Source organism: Thrips palmi, unplaced genomic scaffold, assembly GCF_012932325.1.
Source record: "Thrips palmi isolate BJ-2018 unplaced genomic scaffold, TpBJ-2018v1 HiC_scaffold_16, whole genome shotgun sequence".
Lineage (NCBI taxonomy): Eukaryota > Metazoa > Arthropoda > Insecta > Thysanoptera > Thripidae > Thrips > Thrips palmi.
This window is the reverse complement of record NW_023144625.1, coordinates 9,808,789-9,833,497: the sequence shown is the minus strand read 5'-3', so window position 1 is coordinate 9,833,497 and position 24,709 is coordinate 9,808,789. Positions and strand designations below refer to the sequence as shown.

The window sequence follows — 24,709 nt, the reverse complement described above, 5'->3', positions numbered from 1 at the left end:
GACCTCATTTTTTCCCCGCCTGCTGCGGCGCGCTCTGACACGGACGACAAAAAAGCCATGAAATAATAATGCTATTTCAACTCAACTCTTATCCACTGCTGCGCTGCGCTGAGCGACGCGCGCGGGCGGCAGTGATGTGAATGAATATTCCGAGCCGGGGTTTCCTAATCGGCGGCTGGGATCTGGCGGCGGGAAAAGTGGCGGTCCGGAGTTGTTGACGGGCACGTGCACTTACCTCCGCGAGGTCCACCGCCGGTTGGTGGCAGCTCGACGTGATGACGGCTAGGAGGTGCCCGACGAGGATCCGCTCGTCGACGGGTTCCTCGCGGTGACTTCGCGCGGCCGGAGTCCAGGTGGCGACTGGACGCGGCCTTGGCCGGCTCTGGGCGGTCCCGGGGACACGGGGATGCGCCCCCCGGTGTCTGGGCGGCGCGGCGACGCGTCTGGAGGGCTGGCGGCGGGGCGTGCGTTGACACCCGACACCCGTCCGCGCGTCTCACCGTTTCACGCCTCTCCAGCGTTAATGCTCCCCCGGGATGACGCGGAGATGCTGCCCCTGCACGCCCTGCACGCCCCCGGCTGTCGCGGTGTCTTCTTTCCGTTTGACTTGATTTCATTCGCTCCGCTCGCTCAGAACGCCCCAACCCCCCGGTGCACGAGGATGACCCGAAAAATCAGCCTTGTTGCTGCTGCCATTGTTGTTTTTGTTGTTGGTGTGGTTGTGTTGCAACCGGAAGACTTGCTCGGACAGGGGCCTCGTCCACGTATTACGTGACGATATTGTGGGAGGTTCCGAGTCCTGAAACGAGCCTTGAATCAAACGCATGGCGGTACCAACAGATTCCGCGTTCGGAGGGCAATCCGTCCCAGAGAACAGAAAAAGGTCATATTGACGTCAAGTGAGCCAAAATTCATTAAATTTAGTCACGCTCTGCATCAGTGACCCCTCATGACTAGAATTTGACTAGGTATTTTGTGTCAAATTCAAATCATAAGGTATCATAATCATTAAAAGGATGTCAATTGACATGAACTTGACGCCAAGAAGCGCTAACTTTGAGCGTCAATGATGTCATCCTGTCACTTATCATTTGACACCATCGAGACCTTTTTTCTGTTCTTTGGGTTGGTGGCACGTGTGTTCTATTGACGCCAATGGTTCGATTTGAGCAAGTTGTTCGATCGAGCCTTCAACGGCCTTCGAGCCGAAGACAGGCCGGCCGGTCCCAGCCAGGTGACAGCGCAAAGTGTTTCTTATTAAAGTAAGGCCTAATTGGCGCCAGGGTAATGAGAGGAGCACCTCGAGCAGCCGAATCGAATCGACCCCCTTTTTTACGAGTGTGCCGATGCCGAGTGCGTTTCCTTCCTTTTTTTTCTCCGTCTCTCTTTCTCTCTCTCTCTCTCTCTCTCTCTCTCTCTCTCTCTCTCTCTCTCTCTCTCTCCTGCTTCCAGGGCAGCAGGGGCGCCGCCACCCGTTGCATGTCATCTTTTTATCGGGCCGCCTCGACTCGGCTTGCTTGCCGCACACTTTGCCCGCTTATCGTGAATAAGTGTTCCGCTAACGAGCCCCGGGGGAAGTCCCTTGTTTGTCGGGAAAAGGACTGCTGTGGCGGCAAGCCAGCTACGTTTTTTATTTCCTAAAGGTGGCAAAGGTAATGGTTTGGAGACAAACCATGGCCGCGTGCAGCAGCCGCAGAATTCGACGAGTCCTAACAGGATATTCCTAACTGTCAGAGCAGATCCAAGACAATCCTGTCAGGGCAGATTTAGAACTATCCTAGCTGCAGAGGTGCCTAAAAGTGCTCATGAACTATCTTCACTGCAAATCAGTGAATCTCATCTGAAGTAAATGTCCACGTATTTACATAAGGACGAAACTTTGTAACAAGCACTTGGGTGAGTAATTTTATGAAGTATGTTGGCGTCATGGACTTTGAGAAAAGACTGCTTTTCGCATGATGTGCCGTTAGGATAGTTCTGAATTGACACTGACAGTTAGGATTGTTTTGGATCTGCTCCTTACAGTTAGGATTGTCTTGGATCTACTCTGGCAGTTAGGATTATTCTTTTAGAATGCGTCGAATTGTTTAAAAAACAGAAGTTTTGAACAGAAGATCGAAGTGGGGCGTGTGTGGCGTATAAGGTGATGACCTGTGAAACGGTGTTGCCTTACTGTCTGGCGATATCAGCTGCCCGCTTTCCCCGCCCATTGTCTGCACGGCGGGTATCGGGTTTGGCCCGCCCGCGAGAAACGGCCATGTGTCCCGGACTTTTACCCCTCTTCAAACTAATTTTCGGAAAAATAAATCAGACGACGCTCAGCCACCCCTCCGAACCCAAGACCGCCAGAAGCAGGCGTTGTCGGTCTGCCAAAGAGCCGAGCCACTGCGGCCGCGGCGGAGAGGCGAAACTACAGTGGACGGACAGCGCAGACGAATGTGTGCGGGCAGGCGGCATTCCGAGGAGGGCCATTTGTAGCCGAAAACAGCTCCATCAGTGTCGCGGAGCGTCACAGCGTCGCGGCGGCGACATGCTCCTCAACCGCCACCGGCATTTACCACTGTATCGCCGCGGCACCATCTCGAGCAGGCCGTCTGTCTGTCCAGCGGCCTGTTATAGTTTCCCGCTCTAGAGCCGCTCTAGCTCTCGACTTCTGACCGCGTTTTCTCACCGTTCCGATCGTTAATTAATTTCGACCGTGTGCCTTCTTGCTGCGGGGTGCGCGTGCGTGGCGCGCTGCCGCTCTGTACAGCGATGCTTTTTACTTCGATTCTGGGCCGTCATCCTCCTCGCCTACGCGTGTATGACGCACAACGCGTCGCGTGTGTGTGTGTGTGTGGTGTGTGCGTGTGTGTGTGTGTGTGTGTGTATGTATGTGTGTGTATGTGTGTGTGTGTGTGTGTGTGTGTGTGTGTGTGTGTGTGGTGTGCGTGTGTGTGTAGTGGGCCGAAACGCATCCACGAGAATCATTGAATTGGGAGGCAGGGCCCTGCAGAGTCGGCGGGTGGGTGCCCCCTCCAAGTCACACAGCCGTCAGTCCGCGGGGCAGTACGCCCGTCGCGGCCTGGCCGCGGCGGCCAAGGCAGCCAGGGCGCACGTCCCTGTAATTGCTCCCGTTGCCACAGCGAGTGCTTGAAACTGGTACGCGCCACGCGAGTTAAAAGAGGGCCTCCATGACCAGCTCCTCTCTTCACTGGAGAGGTTGCCCCGCTCGAAAGCGGGCGCCCCGTGCTTTTGTCGAATCGAATCGATTGCGGGAGGTGTGCTACATGTCGACGCACTTCGGCGTCGAGTCTTCACTGGGGCGTCGTACTCTGTTGGAGCAGTTACACTCTAAATGTGTTGCAGTCGTGAAATTTGACCAATGTTTATTCGCATGTTACAATGAATTCGGCGCAAGCATGATACGAAGCAATTTGCCTTCGTAACACGAATCAGCGTTTCCATCGTAAGATGCAAAGAAAAACCTTCGTACTATGAAGAAAAACCACCTTTGCATTATGCTTGCGCCATGTCCTTCGTATTATGGGAAATTTCTTCGTAAGACATTTAGAGTGTACTCGTGTTGCGCGGGAACGGTCTTTACGGGGCTGGTTACCACCCTGCGTTCAAGTCTCCTGGCTTGACTCCGAAATTTTCCTGTATCGCTTTCGTCTTTGTTTCTACCTGCGGAAATCGAACAGATATCTAGCAATTTTCGGCTTATGATACTTCTAATTCAATTGATTAACTTATGTTGTAGATTACTCCATCTAGACCTCCTTGCTGCAATGTTCACCCTGAGATCGACGCTTTCAAAATCAGGACGTCAGCCGCACTTGACCGTTATGAAAGGGTAAAAAAAAAGGCTCGATGGCTCCCATTTGTTGTTCTATTCATCAGCACGGTGCATTGGGCAACCCACTCCGTTGGCGGGCTGCTGCTGGGGCGCCAGGCTCGCCAGGCACTGGCAGGCACTGCCAGGGCACTGCACGGACAGTGATTGAATCGTGAGTGTGTTTGGACAGGAGCGAGAAGAGGCGAAGCGGCCTGGGACCCCCGGGGGGTCCGCGTTATCTTGTTAGATGCCATGCGGTCGAGCAGGTCACCGTGCCCATGGCGGTCGACGGGAGCCGCTCTTTCGTGTGACCGTCCCGCGGCCGTCACCAGAAATCGGTTTGAGTTTCAGGAGCCGCGCGCACTGCCGGATCCTTGGCCCGTACGACCCATATGCAGGTCGCAGTACGGCCTGTTTGCAGAGTTTAAGTTCGTTCATACTTACTGGTGTGGTGGGAACTCATCTGATTTCGCACCCGGACTCTTTCTCCAAACGTGGCCGCCGTTTCAACAGTGGGTCCAACTGAACTAACTAGGGCCGCTTGGTGGCTGGCGCTGGCAGGGCTCCACGCTCCGCGCCACTCTAGCCGGTGAGAAAATAGTTTCAGAGTGTGCCCCCAGAGGGCGCAGGGGGGCAGGGCAAGCCGCACATCCATCGTGCGGGGCTCGCGCGTCCGCCCGATGTGTGTTCGCTCATTGTTTATCGCCGATATCAATCAAGGCGCTGCTGCTGCTCCCAGCTTTCCTTCTCTCACGCAACGCAATGACCTCTCTATCTCTCTATTCACGGACACAGCAAACAATCCAACGGGCAGCTCCCCGGGAGTTTCCAGACTCTGACTCTGCGGTGCACGGAGGATATCATCGGCGTGCCGCAATTGGCCTGGAGGTAGGAAAAACTCTGAGGCGTTTTGAGCTCCAGAATCGCTTAATTGTATTCAAACCACACGTGTGACCCCACCAATGAATTGCTCCCCGTACGAGGAATCCATTGGTGAGGTCACACGTACGTTTTGAGTACTATTTAGTGACTGTGGAGCTCAAAACGCGTCTAGAGGTTTGGCCACCTCCACCGGCCTCCTGGCCCACTGTGCGTGCGCCGCGTTCAGTCCTCGCGACCGAGACGAGCTCGAAGTAAACCCACAAACATTGGAACGACACAACATCGAGTGGTTGCGAACAATCCCGCCAAATCCTCACCCCTCGACCGATTCCCCACTAATTTCACTTTCATCCCCCGCCGCCAGGTGGCGGCACAATAGTCGTTGTGATGCCGCGCCTCGCTGCGGTCGCGTCGCATTGTCGTCCCCGGCCTTGTCCAAATGCCCTGCAGCTTGCGTCGCGCTGCGCCGCTTGTTGGAAGGCGGTGGCGTGTGTGCCGCCACACTGTGCGCCACCGCGCCGTGGTGACACGTGCTGTCCGTGCGGCAGCAACAACAAGGACCCCTCAGTCATGTTAAACAGCAGTCGGAAGCGAAGCAAGGCGCAGCAAGGCGGTGACACACCTGCTGTGGCGGCGGCGGCAGAGCCACGCAGTGTGCGCCGTTTTGCTGCTCGCCCCTTTCTTGTGTGTTCGATTTGCATTCTCAAACACACACACACACACACACACACACATATACATACACACACACACACACACACACACACACACACAGCAACAAACGTATCATCACATCAACAAGATGCATGTGCAAAAAAAGAGGGGGGGGGTCTTTTGGAGAATAAAATTACACCTCATCGAACGCCATCAGGCAGCACATCCTTGATGAAAAAGCGGACCAGAGTGGAGCGTCTCCCACGCCTTCGTCTTCCGCTGTTAGAGTAAATTTTGAGTCGCGATTTTGCCGCGGTTTTTCGTGCAGTGTCTCGGACGGAATATTTCGGGCGCCATTTTGACTTTCATCGTGCGGGTTGCCCTGGGAACGGGCGTGCCTCGCTCGCCACGCGCCCGGCACGGCCGGCTCCGTTCTCACACCTCCATCACACTCCTCATCGGCGGCGCGCGGACCACTTCCGAAAGTCGTTGCTCTGTCTCCCTCGCCCTCGTGGGCCGTCGCGTGTGGGTGCGAGAGAGACAGAGCGACGAAAGCGATTCTCAAAATGAGCCAGGATGGCGGTCCATTTGCATGGAAAGGGAGGAGGCGTTCCTTCCCGGGGGCCTGCACGGCCTGCTCGGCTTTCTCCAGCGCACAGTGGGCCAGAAGCCGGTGGAGGCGGCCAAAACTCTAGACGCGTTTTGAGCTCCAGAGTCGCTAAACAGGCTTCGAAACGAACGTGTGACCCCACCAATGGATTCCTCGTCCGGAGAGCAATCCATTGGTGGGGTCACACGTTTCGGTTCGAGTCCTGCTTTGTGACTCTGGAGCTCAAAACGCGTCCAGAGTTATGGCCGCCTCCACCGGCTTCTGGCCCACTGTGCAGCGCCGCGCCCGACGCGCGCCTCCCTGAAGCAGCGCGTCCGCGTGGCCGCACCGTCTTCGCGGTGTTCTCAGCCCCCGCGGTATTTTTGGGCCGGCCGTCCTCCACGGTCGGTTGGCTGGGCGACGCCATGGCAGCGCGCCGCGCCGTGGGCAGAAGCGGGTAACTGTGGGGCCCTTCGCGGCCTGTTACCGCGACGACCCCCGTTAACGGGCAAGTCGGCGACCACCAGCGCCCCGAGTCGTTCTCCTCGCTCTGTCTCCCTAGGACCGGTGGAAGACGCCACCAGAGCGACGACAACGACTCCTGGAATCAGTCTGAAACGCTTCGATGTAACGCAGTTGTGTTTTGTTTCTCTAACGTGGGGCTGAGACGCGCCCCGCCGTGCCGCCGCCTGGCCGCCTCTGTGAGCTACCGATGCGCTGTCACGCCCCTCATCCCAATCAGAGGGCATTTTCATGTAGAACTCGTCCGCCCTGCTCGTCGTTACGCTTGTCGTTACGACTGTCGCAGCACTTGTCGCGGGATTTGTCACCCCACTGCTTATGGGCTTCTTTGCATTTGGAAACACTGAGAAACCAAAAGTGGCCTAGACCACACCAACTGGTGTGGTCAAATGGGTGCCATTTTGACCACTTCAAACGTGGCCAAACGTGGTCTAGACCACACCAACTGATGCGGTCAGAATGGCACCCATTTGACCACACCAGTGGTGCGGTCTAGACCACGTTTGGTTTTTCAGTGAAGACCTCGCCGGGTATCTCGCCAGGCTCAACCTGATGCCTTAAAAGTATCCAAAAACTCCACCAGTGTCAAAAGGGGTGCCAACATTGGCCTCTCAGCTATGCCACAACTTGGCTTCGCTATCGAATTGGCTCAGTAGGAGGTTGGCGGGCAGCCCTTTGGACACTGCTGGAAGTCTTTCCAAAGTGGCAGCAATGGGTCTAATTACTCTCCGCGATACACAACCGAGACGACTGACGCCACCTGACTTTCCGTTTTGTTGACGTGTTCTATCCAGGTAATTTTCCCCGGGGAGACGTCCGATGCTAATTAACCGAGTGATGGGACGAGGCACAGGTGGGCTGTCCAATCACGGGCTGCACATGTGTAGCCGCCGCACGTGTGGGCAAACATGGTGGGTCGTCAACAGACGGAAGCGGGGATTACCTACACTGTGAGCCGCGCCATTTTGTCGTGTCGGGGCAGCCGTTGTGGTCAGCAGCGCACACAGGGGGGCGCGAGTTGCTGGCCGGGAAACCGCTCGGCAATGGCTGGGCGTCTCTGCGCCGAGTCGCCGTGCGCGGAGTACTACCCGTCGTCTCTCAGCGCGGGGTATCGACACACGCATCAGCGGCAGGTAAGTACCACCCCTGCTAGCGACGCGGTGTATCGACACACACCGGGCAGCGAGAGGTAAGTACCGCCCCGGCCAGCGACGCGGGGTATCGACACACACCTGGTAGCGCGAGGCAGCGCCTGCGAGCGACACGGGGTAGCGACACACACCTGGTAGCGCCGCGAGGAGTGCCCCTGCCAGCGACGCGTATTGCCACCGCGACGCGGGGTATCGCTGCGCACTCGGGCCGCGCCTGGAAGCCCGGCCACCCATCGGGCGGCGCGGCGGCGCGGCGCCCGGAGGACAGGCATCCCATCGTACACCCGGTGGCCTCAAGACGGCGCGGCGCCGGGAGGACAGGCAGCCCATCATACACGCGGTGGCCTCAAGACGACGCCGATGACGCACAAGGAGTCCGTGGCGTCGTCCACAACACACAGAACCCGCCAAAACGGCGGGCCGAGTTCCGAAATGAAGCTGCGCAACAAAAGTCAGTACAGTGCAGAGACACAAGTGGTCACGATGCATAAAAATTCTAGCAAATCCACACCAACGACTGGTTGCCTGACAGTACTTAATCGAGCAGAAATGTGCATTAGCTTGGCTAATCGGTCACCTTGCAGCCACGCTTTTTACGAGTCCTGATGAGGCCTTTGCCCCCCAGGGGGCTCCGGGCCGGATCCGCAAGCAGCGAGCCAGCGAGCGATGCTCCGGGCGGCGGCACTGACCTAACGTACGCATTACGCCCTCGAGGTAGGCAGCCGAACTGACCAGCAGCGTACAGCCACGCAAAAAAGAGGCCTGCAGCTCTCGAGTTCCGCGAGAAGGACCAACCAGCTCAGAAAATGATCACCAGTCCCGAGGAATGGGATTTGTTTCCTGAAAGACGATCCGACGTCTCAACATTTCACCAAAGACTGCGGTTCGCGGTAGCGGCACTCCCGGACCTTCATATTGTGAAAAATAATTGGCGAAAATGACGACGTTTAGGGATGGACCCTTGTGCTGTGCAGTTCCTTCACCTTGGCAGGGTCCATCACACGCGGGGAGTACCACAACGACGCCATAAAACGAAATCGAAACTACGTAGTACTCCGCAGGCGCGCACTTTCAGTGCTTTTATTTGTGGAAGACATTCTGCTCGCCGGGAGCGGCCGCACTGTAGTGTGTGTGTGTGTGTGTGTGTGTGTGTGTGTGTGTGTGTGTGTGTGTGTGAAAATCTCATCAATGCAGGGAAAACCCTGTGGGGGCAGCCTCCACGTCATCGGCGCCGCTGTCAGACGGTCGCGCTCCAAGGATTGGCAGGCTAAGGTCTCACTAATAAGCGGCCAGCCGAGCGATGCAGAAGAGTCGTTTCGTCGCTCTGTCTCTGTCGCACTCACGGGGCCCTCCGTAAGGGTGCGAGAGAGACAGAGCGATAAACCGATCTTCTGCATCGCCCGGGAGGACGTTTCCTGCTTCCTGGCGGTCCTTCGCCGGCTTTTTGGACGAACAGTTGACTCTGGCCTGCCTGGCCTGCCCTGTCCTGCCCAGTGGGACATGGGGGCTCGCCTCTTGAGAGTGTGTGAGTGCATGCGTGTGCCCTGCCCGCTTCTGCGTGTGTGTATGTGTGTGCGTGTGCAGCCGAGTCTCATTAGCCTTGGACTTCGGTTAGGCCCAACAGCCATTAAGGACGGTCCCCTTTCCTTGTAATGCATTATTCAATGATCTGGGCAAGTTAGTCCAGAAAGAGGGAAGCGAGGATGGAAGGCAACGCACCGGATCTGACGCTGACGAGTTCAAAGTCACAACGCACGTCATTCGTCCGAGAACGCCAATTTCACAGTGCGCTCCCTCACGACTCTGGTTTTGCTTTTACTTTAAACTAGTTGAGCCTGAGCCTGAGCCTCGTCAGGTTTGAGTCGATCCAAAACATGTCAAAAGAATGTCATAGCAGGTTGGTACATATCGCCTGCTATGGGTGTAATCGAGAAAAGTCTACAAACCTGGCCAACCCTAACCTCTCCCGAGAGTCATGTCATGACAGCCGTTCTGCAAGTATCAAAAAGGTAGCCGTTTGTCTGTGGTGCGCATTAAGGTACCCACTTGTCTCTGCGCTCGGGGGTGATAGCCGTTTTCCGAGGAGGTGTCGGAGGGATGCGGTCTTGATTGTCACCGAGGCCGCCGGGCCTTGAACCCACCCTGCGAACCCACCCGACCGGGGGACCACTCTCCCTGCGTGGGTTGGGCTCTGCAGGCCCCTCGGCGAGCACCTCGGCCAGCACCTCATCCTCATCGGTCTCCAATCCATATTCCTCTTTGTTCTTCCTTCCATTTACTGCCTGCAGCGGCGCGGGCTTCCAGACGGTGGCGGAAAGAGAGGCCCAAGAATGCGAAAATAAACAAAACCGACGCTCAACTGAAGCCGGGGCGGGGCGGGGCGTGGCGGCGGGGAGGCAGGGGCTGAGGGCGTCGCTCCAGGACGCTGCGGGCCCCAAGCCCGGCCACGTATAAAGGCCAGGGGGAGCTTTCTGGACGGCAGAGGATCCAGCACCACCGACTCGGGAACAGCGCACTCGCCATGGCCAAGTTCACGGTGAGCTCGGAGGTAAGGGGCAACAGGCAGGCCTTTCTCAACGCTTTGTCGGTTTTTTGGACGGCTAGCTTTCGTACTTAAAATAGAAGAAAGCCGGTGTGAACTATTTTAAGTGCAATTTTCGTGATTGCAATTTTTTTCGTGTGATTCTTCTTCTTTGAATGCCGAAAAGGCCGACGAATTGGTAAACTTGACAAGTGCTAGTTGGTTCAGTCAGAGATGGTGAACGAGGACCGTGATGTGAGTGATAACCGCCCCCTGTTCGTCATGAAAAAGGTTCGAACCCTTTGTAAGATGCGGTTTCTGAGGCATCTTCGGGACTGTTTCACTCTACATGGATCCACACAGTAAATGCTCGCCGATCCACCAACTTTGGCTGAATCAACTGCTGCATGCATGAGTGAACAACTTTGGCGCGCGCCTGGAGGGTAGGCAGCCCAACCTGCACCCGAGTGTCGCGTCGCCCGCCTGACTACCATTGCCATTAGAGGCTAGACCACACAAGATCGTGTGCCGTTTCGGGCCCGACACATGACGCTTCCGCTTCTGTCCACGCAGATGATGATGGCGCTGATAGCGCTCGCCGCCATGGTGTCCGCGGCGACCGCGGGCCCCGCCTTCCCCGGGCCCCCCGTCTCCTTCGACATCCCCATCACCACCCAGGCCACCCCCAACGGACAGGTCTCCGGCGATCAGCAGCAGCAGGTCGCCGACGTCGTGGCCTCGTCGGACGCCGAGCCCTCCGTCCAGGACACCGTCGTCACCGCGGAGGAGGCTCCCGGCGCTGGCCTCTCCGCCGTGGCCTCCGAGGGCGAGGGCGAGCTGCTGGGCGGGTCTGAGAGCCGCTACCGCCACCACGGCTACGGCGGCGGCTGGGGACGTGGCTACGGCGGTTGGGGCGGCTACGGCGGCGGCTACGGCGGCTGGGGCGGCTACGGCCGCGGCTACGGCTGGGGAGGACGCGGCTACGGTGGCGGCTGGGGCGGCTACGGCGGCTGGGGCGGCTATGGCTACGGCGGCGGCTGGGGCGGTTACCGCCGTGGTTGGGGAGGCTGGGGCGGCTGGTACTAGGACCAGTCACAGACTCAACTACCATCCCCTACTTTGAACCCGAGTATGCTCACCGCGCCCAGGACAACGTTCTGCGTTTTGTGACGCTTGAGTCGACGTGGCTCCGAGATCGAGAGATGATTAACTTTGATTTGACTGTCACAAGACGTGAAATAAATTTTCTTCCTTTCCTGTCCAAAACTGGTTTTTGTTCCTTGCTCCTCACTCCACATCGCTAGGCAGATGCATCCAGTACAAGTACATCAGCTCTCAGCTCGTTTTCTGAGCAATTCATAAAAAGAAGGGTTTCACTATCGCAAGGGACACAGCGAAAAAAAAAACAACCACAACACACATCGTAAAAACAAGAAAACAATTCAGTCTTTTAATTGGCACGTCGTTTGAAAACAAAGCAGCGTACTTGATTGAGCAACAAGATAGTTTGTTCGATTCGTCGCCGACTTCGCGGTGCGCTGTGGGGAGGTACACTCAGGCACTCACGTTGCACTGCAGGTACTCTGGTTCACGTGGAGGAGCTACACCGAGGAGGCTGACATCCCGGTCCTCGAGGTGCCCGTCATGGAGTCCATCCAGTCCATTCCGCAGGAGGAAGTCCTCTTAGCCGTGGTGCTTGTGGTGTCCGTAGTTCTGGTGGCCGCCGTGATGGCTTCCGTGGTGGCTTTGGTGTCCGTAGCTGTGGTGGCTTCCTCCGTGGTGGCTGCCTCCGTGGTGACTGCCGCCGTGGCTACCGTGGCTGCTGCCGTGGTGGCTGCCGCCGTGCTGGCCGCCTCCGTAGCCTCCGTAGCCACCGGGGGCTGGACCCGGCCGTGCCAGGACCACGGCGATGACCGCCAGGAACGCGAGGCAAACCTGCAAAATGCATCCAGCCTTAGCTTCCAAGCCACACCCCATGACGTCACCGCGCTCGCCGCGCGCAGGGGCACTCACCAGGAGGTACTTCATGTTGATCGGGGTGTGTATGACCACGGCGGCGGCGACAGGACGGCGTGCTGCAGGTCCGGACGGAGTCTGGCCGGCGACTTCCAGGACGGCGGCTTATAAGGGGCGCCGGGCGCCGCGGGCTGCCTCTGCACGGCCACTCCGAACACCCTCTCGGCGCCCTGTCTCTCTCACACTCATGCGGGGGTGCGGGGAAGGTGCGAGAGAGACAGGGCGGCGACACGCTGTTTGGAGTCTGCCTCCCGCTCGGCTTCTGCCTTGCCTCGCCGTTTTCGCCCCCTTTCCCTCTCCTTTCTCCTCTCTTGCCTCTTTCCGCGGCGCAGCGGCGGCGTGCCTCGCGGGTTCGCTTCCTTGTGCCCCTCTTCCCCTCCCCTCCCCTCTCCTACCCTTTCCCCTCCCCTCCCCTCTCCTACCCTTTCCCCTCCCCTCCCCTCTCCTACCCTTTCCCCTCCCCTCCCCCTCCCCTCTCTCCCTTCCCCTCTCCTCCCCCGCAGGCGACGGCACTAACCCTAAATCCGATCGCCGCTAACAAGACAGGCCGCGACGCCCACTCTGTTCCTCATCGCCTTCGTGTACTGCACGACGCTGCGCGCCCCGCTCGGACGCGGGTGGTTGTCACGACGACGACGTGCTCTTTCCTTCCGCGAGGCCCTGAAGACTGCTACCGAGGTAGACCGCCCCCCTCTCCCCCCCCCTCCCTCTCTCTCTCTCTAGCACTCACGGAACGTCCGTCAGGGTGCGAGAGAGACAGAACGATGAAAACATGTCCGGAGCCTGCAGCCAGTTTTGGCGACGCTGACCGACGTTTGGTCGCGAATTCGCGATCGGCGCGAAGAACGGTGAAAGAAAGCCGCCGACTAGTAGGAGACGACGACGCGGGGTCTAACGAGGCCGAAACAAGAAAGAGGCGCCATAAAAGAGTGGCGACGCGTCCCATGCGAAACCTGCTGACCTGCGCCGTGCTGTGCTGCCCACACCCCCGGCCCCCCCGGCCTCCCGGTCGACCTGGTCCTCCACGGCGGACGGGCGAAATGCACTCGCGCTCGGCGCTGCATCGCGCAGCATCGCGCAGCATGGTGGTTCCGAGCGGAATGCCCCGCCCGTCTGTCTCTCTCACACACATACGCGTTGCTCAGAGAGAGAGAGAGAGAGAGAGAGAGAGAGAGAGAGAGAGCGTCCTCTCGGAATAAGCCTGCTGATCGGATGCAACCAGGTCGGCCAGGCCGTCGTGGAAAGCGGCAGGCAAGGCGCCTGGCGCCCTGCGGGCTGGCGGGCTCGGTTTGGCGCGGAACGGCAAAGAAAATGATTCGACTTGAACGCGGGCGTGGGTGGCGTTGTCCGCTCGCCGCGCTCTGACTTCGCTCTCTCTCGCACTCGTGGGAAATGCCGGCGGGGTGCGAGAGAGACAGAGCGAGCATGTGAGATTCGCTCTGGCAGCAGTTTGTCAGGGGCGGCGACCGCTCTGCATCAACATCAATTTTGATTCATCAATCACGAGCCTCGGCGTACCTGCCTCTGCTGCCGCGCTGCGTACTCTGGTCTTGCCCGATTCGCCAGCCTGGCGGTGCACAGTGGGCCAGGAGACCGGCGGAGCGGCCAAAATTCTAGACGCGTTTTGAGCTCCAGAGTCGCTAAATAGGACTCGAACCGAACGTGTGACCCCACCAATGGATTGCTCTTCGAACGAGGAATCCATTGGTGGGGTCACACGTTCGGTTCGAGTCCCATTAAACGACTCTGGAGCTCAAAACGCGTTTCGAATTTTGGCCACCTCCACCGGTCTTCTGGCCCACTGTGCGGTGGTGCTTGGCAGAGCGGCAGGTCAGTGGCCGTGACGTCATGCTGGGCCGGGCCGAGACGGCCGCCGTGTTGACGCCTGTGGTGGAACTGCGTGGAACTGCGTGGAACGGCCCCCGGGACGGACAGCAAACACCGCGTAAAGTAGACAAGACTCGGTTGGACGCAGTGTGTCATGGGTTTGTCTCGGCAATGGCGGTGCGCACCGCGATTTCCGGCGTGCTTCTGCCTCTGTGTCTGTGTGCGACGTGCGGCAGTGTGGGTGTGACTCAACGCGGCCATTAGCAGCACGAAAGGTCGACGCCCCTTTCCAGTGGCTCGCCGCCGCCCGTAATGCACGGTTCCGGTGCCGGCTGGGCTGCCGACCCTCCCGGCGCACGACGCGCGGGAAGGAAACTCTGGGAACGTGAACTTGCTGCACAGTGGGCCAGAAGACCGGTGGAGGCGGCCAAAATTCTATACGAGTTTTTAACTCCAGAGTCGCTCCATGGGACCTGAACTGAACGTGTGACCCCCACCAATGGATTGCTCTCCGAACGAGGGATCCATTGGAGGGCCATAGGGTCAGGGCGGGGAAGAACTGGACAGGGGAAGAACTGGACACCCCATATTCAACTTCAAATACTGTATGCACAGTCATAACAACTATCAAAAGTTGTTCCGTGGCATCAGTGGTTCATTACATGAAAGTTGTTAAGCCTGTGCATACGGTATTTGAGGTAAACTGTGGGGTGTCCAGTTCTTCCCCTGTCCAGTTCTTCCCCGCCCTGACCCTAAAGCTCATAAAGCTCATAAAGCGTCTAGAATATTGACCACCTCCGGCCCACTGTGGGCTGAACCACGAACGGTAACGCCCGGGGATGAGGCAAATCAGTAACAGCCCAAAGTAGGAAAACAGGAACAATTTATTATCACTAAAAACACCTATAGCTAGAAGAGAGACACTAGTGGTGGGGGCGACTGTTGTCGTGGGGGTGGGGGCGGTGCTGCAGGCAGTTGTCGAGCTGCTGCTGGCTGTGGAAGTGGCCCTGGCAGGGCCGTGGCCGGGACGTGTAGAAGTGCTGGGCCTCCCGGTAGACGCGGTGGTGTCCGCCGGCGTCGTTGGGGCCGCGAATGGGACCGCCGTGGGGGCCCAGGCCCAGGATGAGGGGCCCCGCCACGCCCGCCTCGGGGCCCTGCCGGTTCGCCGTGTAGCCGCCCGCGCCGCCCTGCGGCCCGCTGTGGCCCCACGCCACCGTGGCCGCGACGGTGGGGTCCAGGAACACGGCCACCGTGAGCACGAGGAGGAGCGGTGCCACCTGCGGAAGCAGTGACATACGTGTTCAGCAAAGAAGCCCAACTCCTACGTGATGGTCACCTTTCAAGCAACCAAACCGCGGACGTATTAAACACGAAATTTGGCACTCACCAACATGATAGGAGACTGCTTGGGCTCGTTCAAAGTAGCGGTGGTGCTGTGCGGGCAGGCTGCTGCGGTGTGTGTACCGTCGGCTGGATACAGCGGCTTATATGCACTGCAGCCCCCGCGAGTCCGGGGCCAAAAGTGTTCTAAGGACGCCGGGCTGCATGTGCAAGACTGGAAGACTGCAGAGCTGCAAGGGTGCGCGGTGACGTCACTGCGTCACCGCGAGGAAAGGCGTCCAGTGCCAAAACACGCCAGTGACGTCGGTGCCGTTGCAGCGGTCGCCTCCCTGGCCCCCTCCACGGCGTCGTGACGCAGGAGGACGGCGCCCCGCCGCACGCCCCGCCGCGCCCGCCCCGCCCCCCCCGCCCCGCCCCGCCCCGCCCCCCGCCCCGCCGCCGCGCCCGCCGCCCCCCCCGCGCGCGCAGCCTCCGCGGCCGGTGCCGATCCCGATCCCCGGCCTCTCCGCCGCGCCCCCCACCACTCGACCATTTTCGCGAGGAAAGGAGGAAGCGGTGCGATTTGAATCTTTGAATCGGCCCGCCTTGGCGCGGCTTGGCGGCCCCGCCGGCCCCGGGCTGCGCGATGCGGCGACGCGCGAGTCAGTGGGTAAACAGAACGAGGCCGCAGTTTGCACAGAGCGCGATAAACAAATGTGTTATTCCATCCCGCGCGACTTGGCGACTGCCCTGTGTCGGACTGAGGTTCACCCTCCTTTGAGTTCGCCCGCCCGAAAACTGGCGGAAATTCATCCTGCCTAGGCAGTGCATGGCTTTCTTCGTGTGACGAATCGTGCATTGCGGCCGACGGAATCCCCCACGTTCTTCATTAGGAATGGGAATCCGTCAGAAACAAGCTAACACAACGCCAATTAGTGAGCGAAATAATTTATTGATGAATCATTCTGATCGATGAACGACAACTGACAGAGAGAGGGAGGAGGATGAGTTTGAAAATGAGGGGCAGTCTTCTTTCTCGCCTGCTTACTAGCTGCTTGACTTAGTGGTGACCGTGATGACCTTCGTGGCCGTAGCCACCGGCGCCGCCGTGGTGACCCTGGCCACCGTGCTGACCGTAGGCGCCGGAGCCGTGTCCGTGGCCGCCGCCGTGTCCGTAGCTACCCTGGCCGCCGTGGCTGCCGTGACCACCGTGCTCGCCGACGTGTCCGTAGCTGCCCTGGCCGCCGTGGCTGCCGTGGCCGCCGTGCTCGCCGACGTGTCCGTAACTACCCTGGCCGCCGTGCCCGTGCTCGTGCTCGTGGCCGAGGTTACCGTGGGTACCGTGGCTGCCGTGCTCGCCGACGTGTCCGTAGCTGCCCTGGCCGTGGCCGTGTTCGCCGACGTGGCCGAGGTTCCCGGAGTGCTGGCCACCGTGCTCGCCGACGTGGCCGTAGCTGCCCTGTCCGCCGAATCCGCTGTGCTCGCCGTGGCTGCTGTGTCCGGCGTGCTCGCCGCCGTGGCCGAATCCGGAGTGGCCGTGCTCCACGTTGTGCTGCCCAACGCCGAGGCCGCCGTGCTGGGAGCCACCGCCGTAGGAGCCCTGGCCGCCAGGGTAGGCGCTGGCCACGGCCACTGCCACCATCAAACACTGAAACAAACACCAATCCGTTGAAAGTCTGGGAGAAACGAGGGGGTAACGACTGGTAAATTTCGTGTCAGCCGGATTATGGATTACCCCAGATTACCCCGGATTACCCCCGAATTACCTCCTGATTACAACAAAAACCTTACCCCCTCGGGGAGAAAGTATCAGACGCACAGCCAACATGGTATGGCGAATTTAGGCGAATCGAAAGGGTTCATTCACCACGACACTTTAACATCAGTCACGTCGAATTCTCTAAATTCAGCGATCACTCGTTGTTTTTCTAGAATTTTTGGCGCATTCAACCCTATTCATCTCTCTTAAGACACTTAGCACTCCAACTGGTTCAGTTTCCACAAAAAGACCTCCAAAACAACCACGTTACTCACCACGAGGACCTTCATTGTGCTCGGCTTTCTTGCGTGGACTCTCTTCGTAGACGATCTGCAGATGACTGATGCTGTGCCTTTCGGCCGGCTCGCTTATATTCAGTCGCGAATGGACGACTCGTTCCGAATCATAATAAAAGATAGCGGAGTCTGCATTCGAAAAAAAGAAAAAACAACTCTCGTATCTGCCGCGACACTGGGATAGTCCGAATGTTTATTTCATTGGAACTGTTTTTTGAGAGCCCAGCAAGGGACGCTTTTTCGCGAAAAAGACGCGTGGTTTTTCTGTGTTGACGGTGCGGGTGGTTCTGAGAAATTTCTTACTGTGACATCGATCGGGAATTTACCAGGTTATTGCAGTCATGAAAGTTTGAAGTTAAAATTGCTCACAAAAATAGAGGCTTGGCTCACAGGGTACACACTAAATGTTTTTGTACAAATTTTGTACGAGACATCACAGTTTTTTGTGCACACGAACTTTTCGTAGAAATTTGTACGAGACTTTGCACCAAATGGGGAGCTTTGTGCAAGTTTTTTCGTACAAAAATTGTATGAAAAGTTCGTGCGCACAAAAAGCTGTGATGTCTCGTACAAAATTGTACATATCATCGAAGTGTGTACCACTGCCTGCGACTGATTTCAGTTGTTGAGGTTCAATTTAATTTAATTTTAAAACGAGAACAAAATCAGACCAGCAGCTCTTTTGTACTCTATATTTCATTTGGGCGGTGCGTGTCGTTGACTCCGCCGGGCGGTGCCGTCAGCGCGGCTCGGCGATGCAAGTGGGCCGGACCGGTGCCAATTCAGCACCTGTCGCTCCGCTCCGCTCCAGCCGCGGCTCCAGCGCGGCTTCTGCGGTGCCACACCGTATTTTTAGACAGCGGCGTCGCGGCGCGTCGCGGCGCGGCACGGCGCGGGGGTTCCTGGCCGCTGGGCCTGGCCTGATCCCACACGTGCGGTGCGGCACGAGACCGCGGGCCCGCGGCCGGCCCGGCCCCGTCCTGTTCCCCGTGACGCACGCCGGCGTCGCTATAACAGACCCGGTGGGCAGGCATCGCGCCAGACGCACTCCAGACTCGACCGGCTGCTGCTCACGGCTCCCTGCAGCACCATGTCCGTCGTCACCAAGACCCTCCTGGCGGTAAGTAAGGACGCCAGGTGAACGACGCCGGCCTCGCGCAGGACGAAACCGAAGTGTGAACTGTGAATTTGCCCCCGCGGAGCGAAAAACAAATTGTGATTGATTCCGCCGCGTCGTGGGGTCAGTGATAATGCCAAGGTCGCGGCGCGGCCATCGCCGTGCTCAGGGACACGTGGCCGCGTTATCAGCGAGGCGGAGTGGCGGCACCAGTTGCGCGCGAAATTCAAAATCGGTACTCAATTGTCTCCTCTTCCGTTGCAGATCTTCCTGGTGGTGATGGTGGCCCTCTCCGCGGCCCTCCCCCGCCCCCTGCCAGACCCCCAGGTGGGGCACGCCGGCCACGGCCACCGCGTGACCCCCCACCACGCCGGCCGGCACGGCGCCCCCAGCGCGGCTCTGCCGCCGCGGCCCGCGGCCCCGCACCGGACTTTCCCGCGTCACAGAAGCTGAGCAAACTGGCTTTGTTTTTCGCGCGGCACAATGGGAAGTCGAGCGCTCAGCGGCAACAACAAGACTGCTTCGTGAATTTCGTACTCATCTGTAAATCTGATTCATCACATGTAACTTTTACTGTAGCTTAGGAACGATTATTTATTAATTAGAATGTATGAATTCTGTTTAAAAAAACTTTCAGTAATAAGAAATAAAAGTACAAAAAGTGAAAGAAGGAGTTTTTGTGTGTGAAAGTGGAGCAAGGCCATTACTTTTGACTGTTTCGTTTGCACGCAGTTTTCGAGCGACATTTGCCCGCACAATCTAATCGAAGAAAAATACTCAAGGAATGTACGGACAGTAGGCTGCAGGATAACCAAAACCAAATGAATGAATAAATAAATAAATATATTTTACAAAACGATCAGTAAACGCACGTCAAACAACCTCGTTGTGTTCTAGAGGAGTCATAAGTAAATACAACTATTAGGTGGTAAGTTTGTCTCAGAAAAAGCTGTCGTAGTCGCCATAGCCACCGTAGCCGCCGTAGCCGCCATAGTTGCCGTAGCCACCGCCGTAGTTGCCATAGCCGCCACCGTAGCCACCGTAGCTGCCGTAACCATGCTCAGGGTAGTGGTGGTGATGATGATGGCCATGGTGGCCGTAGCCGCCGTAGCCGCCGTCGTAGCCACCGTGGCCGCCGTAGCCGCCGTGGCCGCCGAACCCACCATGGCCATGGTGTCCGTGGTGGCCAGCAGTGGGCAGCGCGGAGACTGCAGCCATTGCCACCAAAAGCAATACCTGTGCGGAGAGAGACATTTTTGATGAAGACTGTACAACAGCAGGACCAGTGCACACGGCGCTGAAATAAACCGGCCAGTTTTGAAGCAGACTGTACTCCGCGGTCGGTACTCACGAGGGTGTACTTGATCATGGTGAGTGGGTGCTCGTGGGGCGCGTTGGATGGAGGCCCGGAGTGTTGTGGCTGGACTGCGGAAAGAGGCCGACCTTATATACTGGATGAGTCGGCTCCGGTGACCAAAAAGCCGCCGGCCACCGAGCGCCCTGTTGTGACCTTTATGTTTTTAGATGGTCTCTGAAACGCCGGCGGGCCGTTTGAATTACGATTCTAGGTTGTGTACACCTCAGATACGGAACTGCGTCTGTTTCCCTTTTTTGTCCACTGCTTTGTTTTGCATTAACTGGGCGTGTTGGGTTTTTGAGTCATCGCGGTTTTTTCGAAGGGCACGACAAACGCGGCCCAGACAAACATCATGCCTTCTGCACTGCGGGTGATAATCATAGGTGCAAACCTTTCCGCGTTGGACTTGCTGACGGCACACAGAAAGGAGCCACTGCACTTTTTGAATGTTTCAATTTTGCTGTTTGACTCTTGCGAGAGTTTTTTTTTATGTTTGGCCTTTCAGAAACAGAATGAAAATTCTTTAAAAGGGGAGTATCGTGTAGTAGTAAAGACTCTCCAAAGTCACAGCTATCTGTAGTGACGCCCCCTTCCCCCTTTTCCCCTTTACTGCTTCATGCTTTTAAATTTTACTAGTGGTCTTTAGTGACCTTTGTCATCGTAAGAATCCTTTTTTATAAGGGAAACAATGAGGACATGAGACAGTATCTAGAATTAAATCACTTTATTGTCTGAAATAAATTACCTAATTCTATAGTCGATGGTTCCTAGCGTTGAGGTGAGTGGCAGTGACAGGTAGCAGCCGGACAGGTCATCTTCAGCCGTGGTAGCTGCCGCCTCCGTGGTGGTAGCCTCCATACTGGGGTGGCTTGGGGTACTCGTGGCTGGGGGGCTTGGGGTACTCGTGATGGGGAGGCTTGGGGTACTCATGGCTGGGGGGCTTGGGGTACTCGTGGCTGGGGGGCTTGGGGTACTCATGGCTGGGGGGCTTGGGGTACTCGTGGCTGGGGGGCTTGGGGTACTCGTGGCTGGGAGGCTTGGGGTACTCATGATGAGGAGGCTTGGGGTACTCATGGTGGGGAGGCTTGGGGTACTCGTGCTCCTCCTCGTAGTGGGGTGGCTTGTACTCATGCTCCTCGTGGTGGGGCGGCTTGTACTCGTGCTCTTCGTGGTGATGAGGCTTGTACTCATGCTCCTCGTGGTGGGGCGGCTTGTATTCGTGCTCCTCGTGGTGGTGGGGCTTCTTGTTGTAGTCGCCGTGGTGGTGGTGGTAGTCGTCCTCATGGTCGCTCTTTTCGTGGTGGTCGTCGTGGTGGTCATCGTGGTGGTCCTCATGGTGGTCGATCCGCTCGTGCTCATCATGGTCATGGCCGTAGCTGCCGTAGCCGCCGAAGGGGACGGCCATGGCCACGCCGACCATCGCAAGTGCAAAGACCTGCAAACCAAGAAGGAAAAGATTAGCACCGTTGCAAAACCGGCTGCACACCGTCGCCGCATCCCGACCCAGCCGCGTCCCGTTGGTAAGGGCGAAGAACAGCGCCGCGGCCAGTGAATTCGAATAATACACCGCGAGAAACTTCGCACGAACTCTTTCATTTTTGTAGAAAGACCACGATAGGATGTCGAGAATATTGCCACTGATATTTAAGTTTCAAATTATTCTGCAGGCCGCCATACAAATTTTAAACATTCGAAGTATAGTGTAAACGCATTGGCATTTTATGGGTCCAAAGCGTGGATGCCCACAACATATCACACATCAAATCGGCTGCGGCTGTCAAACTATCGAAAGAACTCCGGGGCACACCGGCGTCGAACTCACCAGGACAAGCTTCATGGCTGGAGGGCGACGCCGCTGCGGTGCCGCGTTCAAGGCTGGGACGGTCGGTCCGCTGGGGGCTGCTGCTGGCGTATGTCCGCTGGGAGCGCTCGCTGGATTGTGATGCTCCAAGGCTGGAGGAGTCTGCTTTTATTGAGCCAGTCCAGGGACGCGTGCGGGGCCGGGCCGGGGCCGGGCTGCCCCCTTTGCGCGGCCTTGAGTGCGACAGAGCTCGACGCCGTGCACGGGGATGCGTCGCGGAGCGGCGGGGCGGGGCGCGGTGGGGCGGGGCGTCCCGAGTTGCCGGACTAGGACCGGATCATGACGCGGGGGCCGGCCGGCAAGCCGCCGGCAAGCCGGGTACGCCGCCCCGTCGCCCCGTGCCGTTCACCCGCCCCCTCCACAAGTACGGCAAATTCCCCAGCCACGCCGTCGACGCCGCCGCGCGGGGAAAACGAAATTGGATCGCCTCGTTGTTAACCTGGCGACTGCTTCGTGCGTGCGCGAGAATCCCCGCGTTGATGAGTCATGAGGTTGAAACCGCAGCTGCGTTACGACACTACAAGCGCTGTCGAAGGCTCGCGCTGCACAGTGGGCCAGAAGACCGGTGGAGGTGGCCAAAATCCTAGACGCGTTATGAGCTCTAGAGTCGCTGAATGGGACTCAAACCATAAGTGTGACCCCATACATTCCTCGTCATCGTTCGGAGAGCACACTCTAAATGTTCTACAGTGAAGATTCTCCATATTATGGTGAAAATGTTCCATATTATGGTGGTGCAGCTGACCTCGTAACATACCATTGAGAATTCACTGTATCTTATAGATATTTCGACGAATTTTGTTGGTATTACGGAGAAAATCCCCACCATAATATGTTGGTGCAGCCTTCCACCGTAAGACATTTACAGTTCAATACGTTGGTGGGGTCACACGTTAGGTTTGAGTCCCATTAGGCTCAAAATGTGTCGAGAGTTTTGGCCACCTCAACCGGTCTTCTGGCCCACTGTGCGGTGTTCGTGCCGTGTCACGTGTTCCAGCAAACTGAGCAGACCGCGGAGACACGTGTGATGACGTCAGCAGTGATCGATATGTCCGATAATTGCTACAGAAAAAGAGGAAAGAAAACGAACTCTAAATTGTTGGCTATCGTGCTCCGAGTGTAGCGACTGTACAAGCACTAGTGCCATTAAGAAATTGTAAACAAATTAAACTGTTTCCGATTTTATTTTTGATCAGACACCGCACAGCGTGTGGTCCGAAATATGGCCTTGAGGCCCTAAGGCCCTCAGTGCCGATATTAAATATTTTCCTTTTTTACCGCCATTAACACAGGTTCAGCGGCATTGGCTGCACGGCACCTTGTTGGCGTCGATGCTCCTCAGTAGCCCCAGCCGCCGCCTCCATGGTGACCACCGTGGTGTCCACCGTGCCCGCCGAAACCGCCGCCGTTGTAGCCGCCTTGTCCGCCGTGTCCACCGAAGCCGCCACCGTTGTAGCCTCCACCGTGTCCTCCGAAGCCGCCCGGTCCGCCATGTCCACCGCCGTAGCCACCGCCGCCGTAGCCACCGCCACCGTAACCTCCACCGCCGTAGCGTCTCTGGGGGTCGGCCGCCGCGACGGCGAGCACCACAAGGACGACGAGAACCTGCAGGGGGTGGACCAGCACTCAGCAATCAACACGCCGCTCGGGAAAGACGCAAGCAGCAATGGGAAAGAGCCTCACCGTCACGTAGGTCTTCATGGTGAAGAAGCAGGTGATGCAGTGCTAACCTGAAGAATCCTAGACCAATATATACGCGGCGGCCGCCTTACGAGCGGCCCCGGCCACCCCAGCGATAACCGACAGCAAGCAAGTCGTTAAGCCGCTAGGGTGATTGTCCAGAGCGGATTTAGAGGTGGGAGGGGTCCAACGGTGTACGTGCTATCGCACAGTGGGCCAGAAGACCGGCGGAGGCGGTCAAAACTCTGGATGCGTTTTGAGCTCCAGAGTGGCTAAACAGGACTTGAACAGGACGTGTGACCCCACCAACGGACCTCGTTTGGAGAGCAATCCATTGGTGGGGTCACACGGTTTGTTTGGGTTCCATTTAGCGACTGTGGAGCTCAAAACGCATCTAGAGTTTAGGTCGCATCCACCGGTCTTCTGGCCCACTGTGCTCGGCGTGGGTGGTGACGTGCCCGTCGTGCAGCAGCCCTGATGCGTGGCCGCGACGCGCGTTGCGTCGTGCGTGCCGCTTTAATTGTTTGTTTTGGAATCCCCCGCGACGCCGACGCGCGCTGCGCGGAGGAGCGCGAATCGAAGAACTATTTGAAACAGTTTACGAGCGCGAGGAGGGAAAAATGGGGAGGGGCTGAGTGCGTCACTGTGCAAGCGCGGGTCCCGCGAAGTCCGCGGCGGGTCCAATGGCGGGGCAGTGGTGGCGGTACCTGTTTGCGGCGACGCGGCGCGGCGCGGGCCGATATAAGCCGATCCGCGGACCAGCACGGTATCACACGATAACAGCACTCTCCTCGCACAGCACGCAGCACCAGCCAGCAGCCTACCTCAACATGAAGCTCCTCCTGGTGAGTGTCCTGGTCCAGCCACCGGCGTCGCGTCGCCGACGAAAAGCAGTGTCCCAGGCCTGCCGGAGGAAACGCGTCACCAAGTGCTCTCTGTCCTCGTGTTGCAGGCCCTGTTCTTGGTGGCGATGATGGTCGCCGTCGCGGTCGCCCAGCACCACGGAGGCTACAACAACCACCACGGCGGCCACAACAACCATCATGGTGGCCACCATGGCGGCTACAACAACCACCACGGTGGACACAACAACCACCACGGGGGCAGCCACGGAGGCCACCACGGCGGCCACCACGGCGGCCACGGCTACCACGGTTAAGGAGTCTCCTCGGGGACCGTGGTCATGACCACGGCGGCGTCAGCATTTAGGAGGCCACCGCGGACATGGCGACGACGCCGAAGCCTGCCAGCAAGTCACGGAGTCCCGGTTACCAAACGCGTACCTGTCAATTCGATTTAATTCATAGGAATAGTCATTAGTTTTAATCGCCATTTTAGTT

At 57.9% G+C, this 24,709-nt stretch overlaps 6 protein-coding genes across 9 annotated transcripts; 2 read left to right on the top strand and 4 right to left on the bottom strand.

Annotated features, from left to right (window-relative positions):
• Window positions 1-10,034: 10,034 nt before the first annotated feature.
• On the top strand, window positions 10,035-11,402 carry LOC117642201 (keratin-associated protein 19-2-like). Of its 4 annotated transcripts, none has more exons than XM_034380141.1 (2): window positions 10,035-10,163; window positions 10,710-11,402. In XM_034380141.1, exons 1-2 carry the CDS (start codon window positions 10,137-10,139, stop codon window positions 11,220-11,222), a joined length of 540 nt encoding a protein of 179 aa, XP_034236032.1. In that variant the 5' UTR covers window positions 10,035-10,136; the 3' UTR covers window positions 11,223-11,402. The 4 variants fall into 4 exon arrangements, with proteins under 4 accessions (XP_034236032.1, XP_034236033.1, XP_034236034.1 ...); XM_034380142.1 differs by having other exon boundaries at window positions 10,099-10,163; window positions 10,713-11,402; XM_034380143.1 differs by having other exon boundaries at window positions 10,103-10,151.
• Window positions 11,403-11,560: 158 nt separating this feature from the next.
• On the bottom strand, window positions 11,561-12,251 carry LOC117642203 (holotricin-3-like). The gene is made up of 2 exons (XM_034380145.1): window positions 12,150-12,251; window positions 11,561-12,071 (listed from the first exon to the last, which is right to left on the bottom strand). Exons 1-2 carry the CDS (start codon window positions 12,162-12,164, stop codon window positions 11,820-11,822), a joined length of 267 nt encoding a protein of 88 aa, XP_034236036.1. The 5' UTR covers window positions 12,165-12,251; the 3' UTR covers window positions 11,561-11,819.
• A 3,980-nt stretch (window positions 12,252-16,231) lies between these two features.
• LOC117642989 (glycine-rich cell wall structural protein-like) lies at window positions 16,232-20,538 on the bottom strand. The gene is made up of 4 exons (XM_034381626.1): window positions 19,823-20,538; window positions 19,414-19,707; window positions 17,334-17,426; window positions 16,232-16,947 (listed from the first exon to the last, which is right to left on the bottom strand). Exons 1-4 carry the CDS (start codon window positions 19,838-19,840, stop codon window positions 16,360-16,362), a joined length of 993 nt encoding a protein of 330 aa, XP_034237517.1. The 5' UTR covers window positions 19,841-20,538; the 3' UTR covers window positions 16,232-16,359.
• Window positions 20,539-20,617: 79 nt separating this feature from the next.
• LOC117642545 (uncharacterized histidine-rich protein DDB_G0274557-like) lies at window positions 20,618-21,811 on the bottom strand. The gene is made up of 2 exons (XM_034380813.1): window positions 21,651-21,811; window positions 20,618-21,263 (listed from the first exon to the last, which is right to left on the bottom strand). Exons 1-2 carry the CDS (start codon window positions 21,663-21,665, stop codon window positions 20,646-20,648), a joined length of 633 nt encoding a protein of 210 aa, XP_034236704.1. The 5' UTR covers window positions 21,666-21,811; the 3' UTR covers window positions 20,618-20,645.
• An 860-nt stretch (window positions 21,812-22,671) lies between these two features.
• LOC117642552 (ctenidin-3-like) lies at window positions 22,672-23,607 on the bottom strand. Its single transcript, XM_034380826.1, has 2 exons — window positions 23,373-23,607; window positions 22,672-23,294 (listed from the first exon to the last, which is right to left on the bottom strand). The coding sequence occupies exons 1-2, from the start codon at window positions 23,388-23,390 to the stop codon at window positions 23,028-23,030; spliced, it is 285 nt and encodes a 94-aa protein (XP_034236717.1). The 5' UTR covers window positions 23,391-23,607; the 3' UTR covers window positions 22,672-23,027.
• Window positions 23,608-24,037: 430 nt separating this feature from the next.
• Window positions 24,038-24,701, top strand: LOC117642209 (cold and drought-regulated protein CORA-like). Its single transcript, XM_034380152.1, has 2 exons — window positions 24,038-24,214; window positions 24,322-24,701. The coding sequence occupies exons 1-2, from the start codon at window positions 24,053-24,055 to the stop codon at window positions 24,526-24,528; spliced, it is 369 nt and encodes a 122-aa protein (XP_034236043.1). The 5' UTR covers window positions 24,038-24,052; the 3' UTR covers window positions 24,529-24,701.
• Window positions 24,702-24,709: the final 8 nt, after the last annotated feature.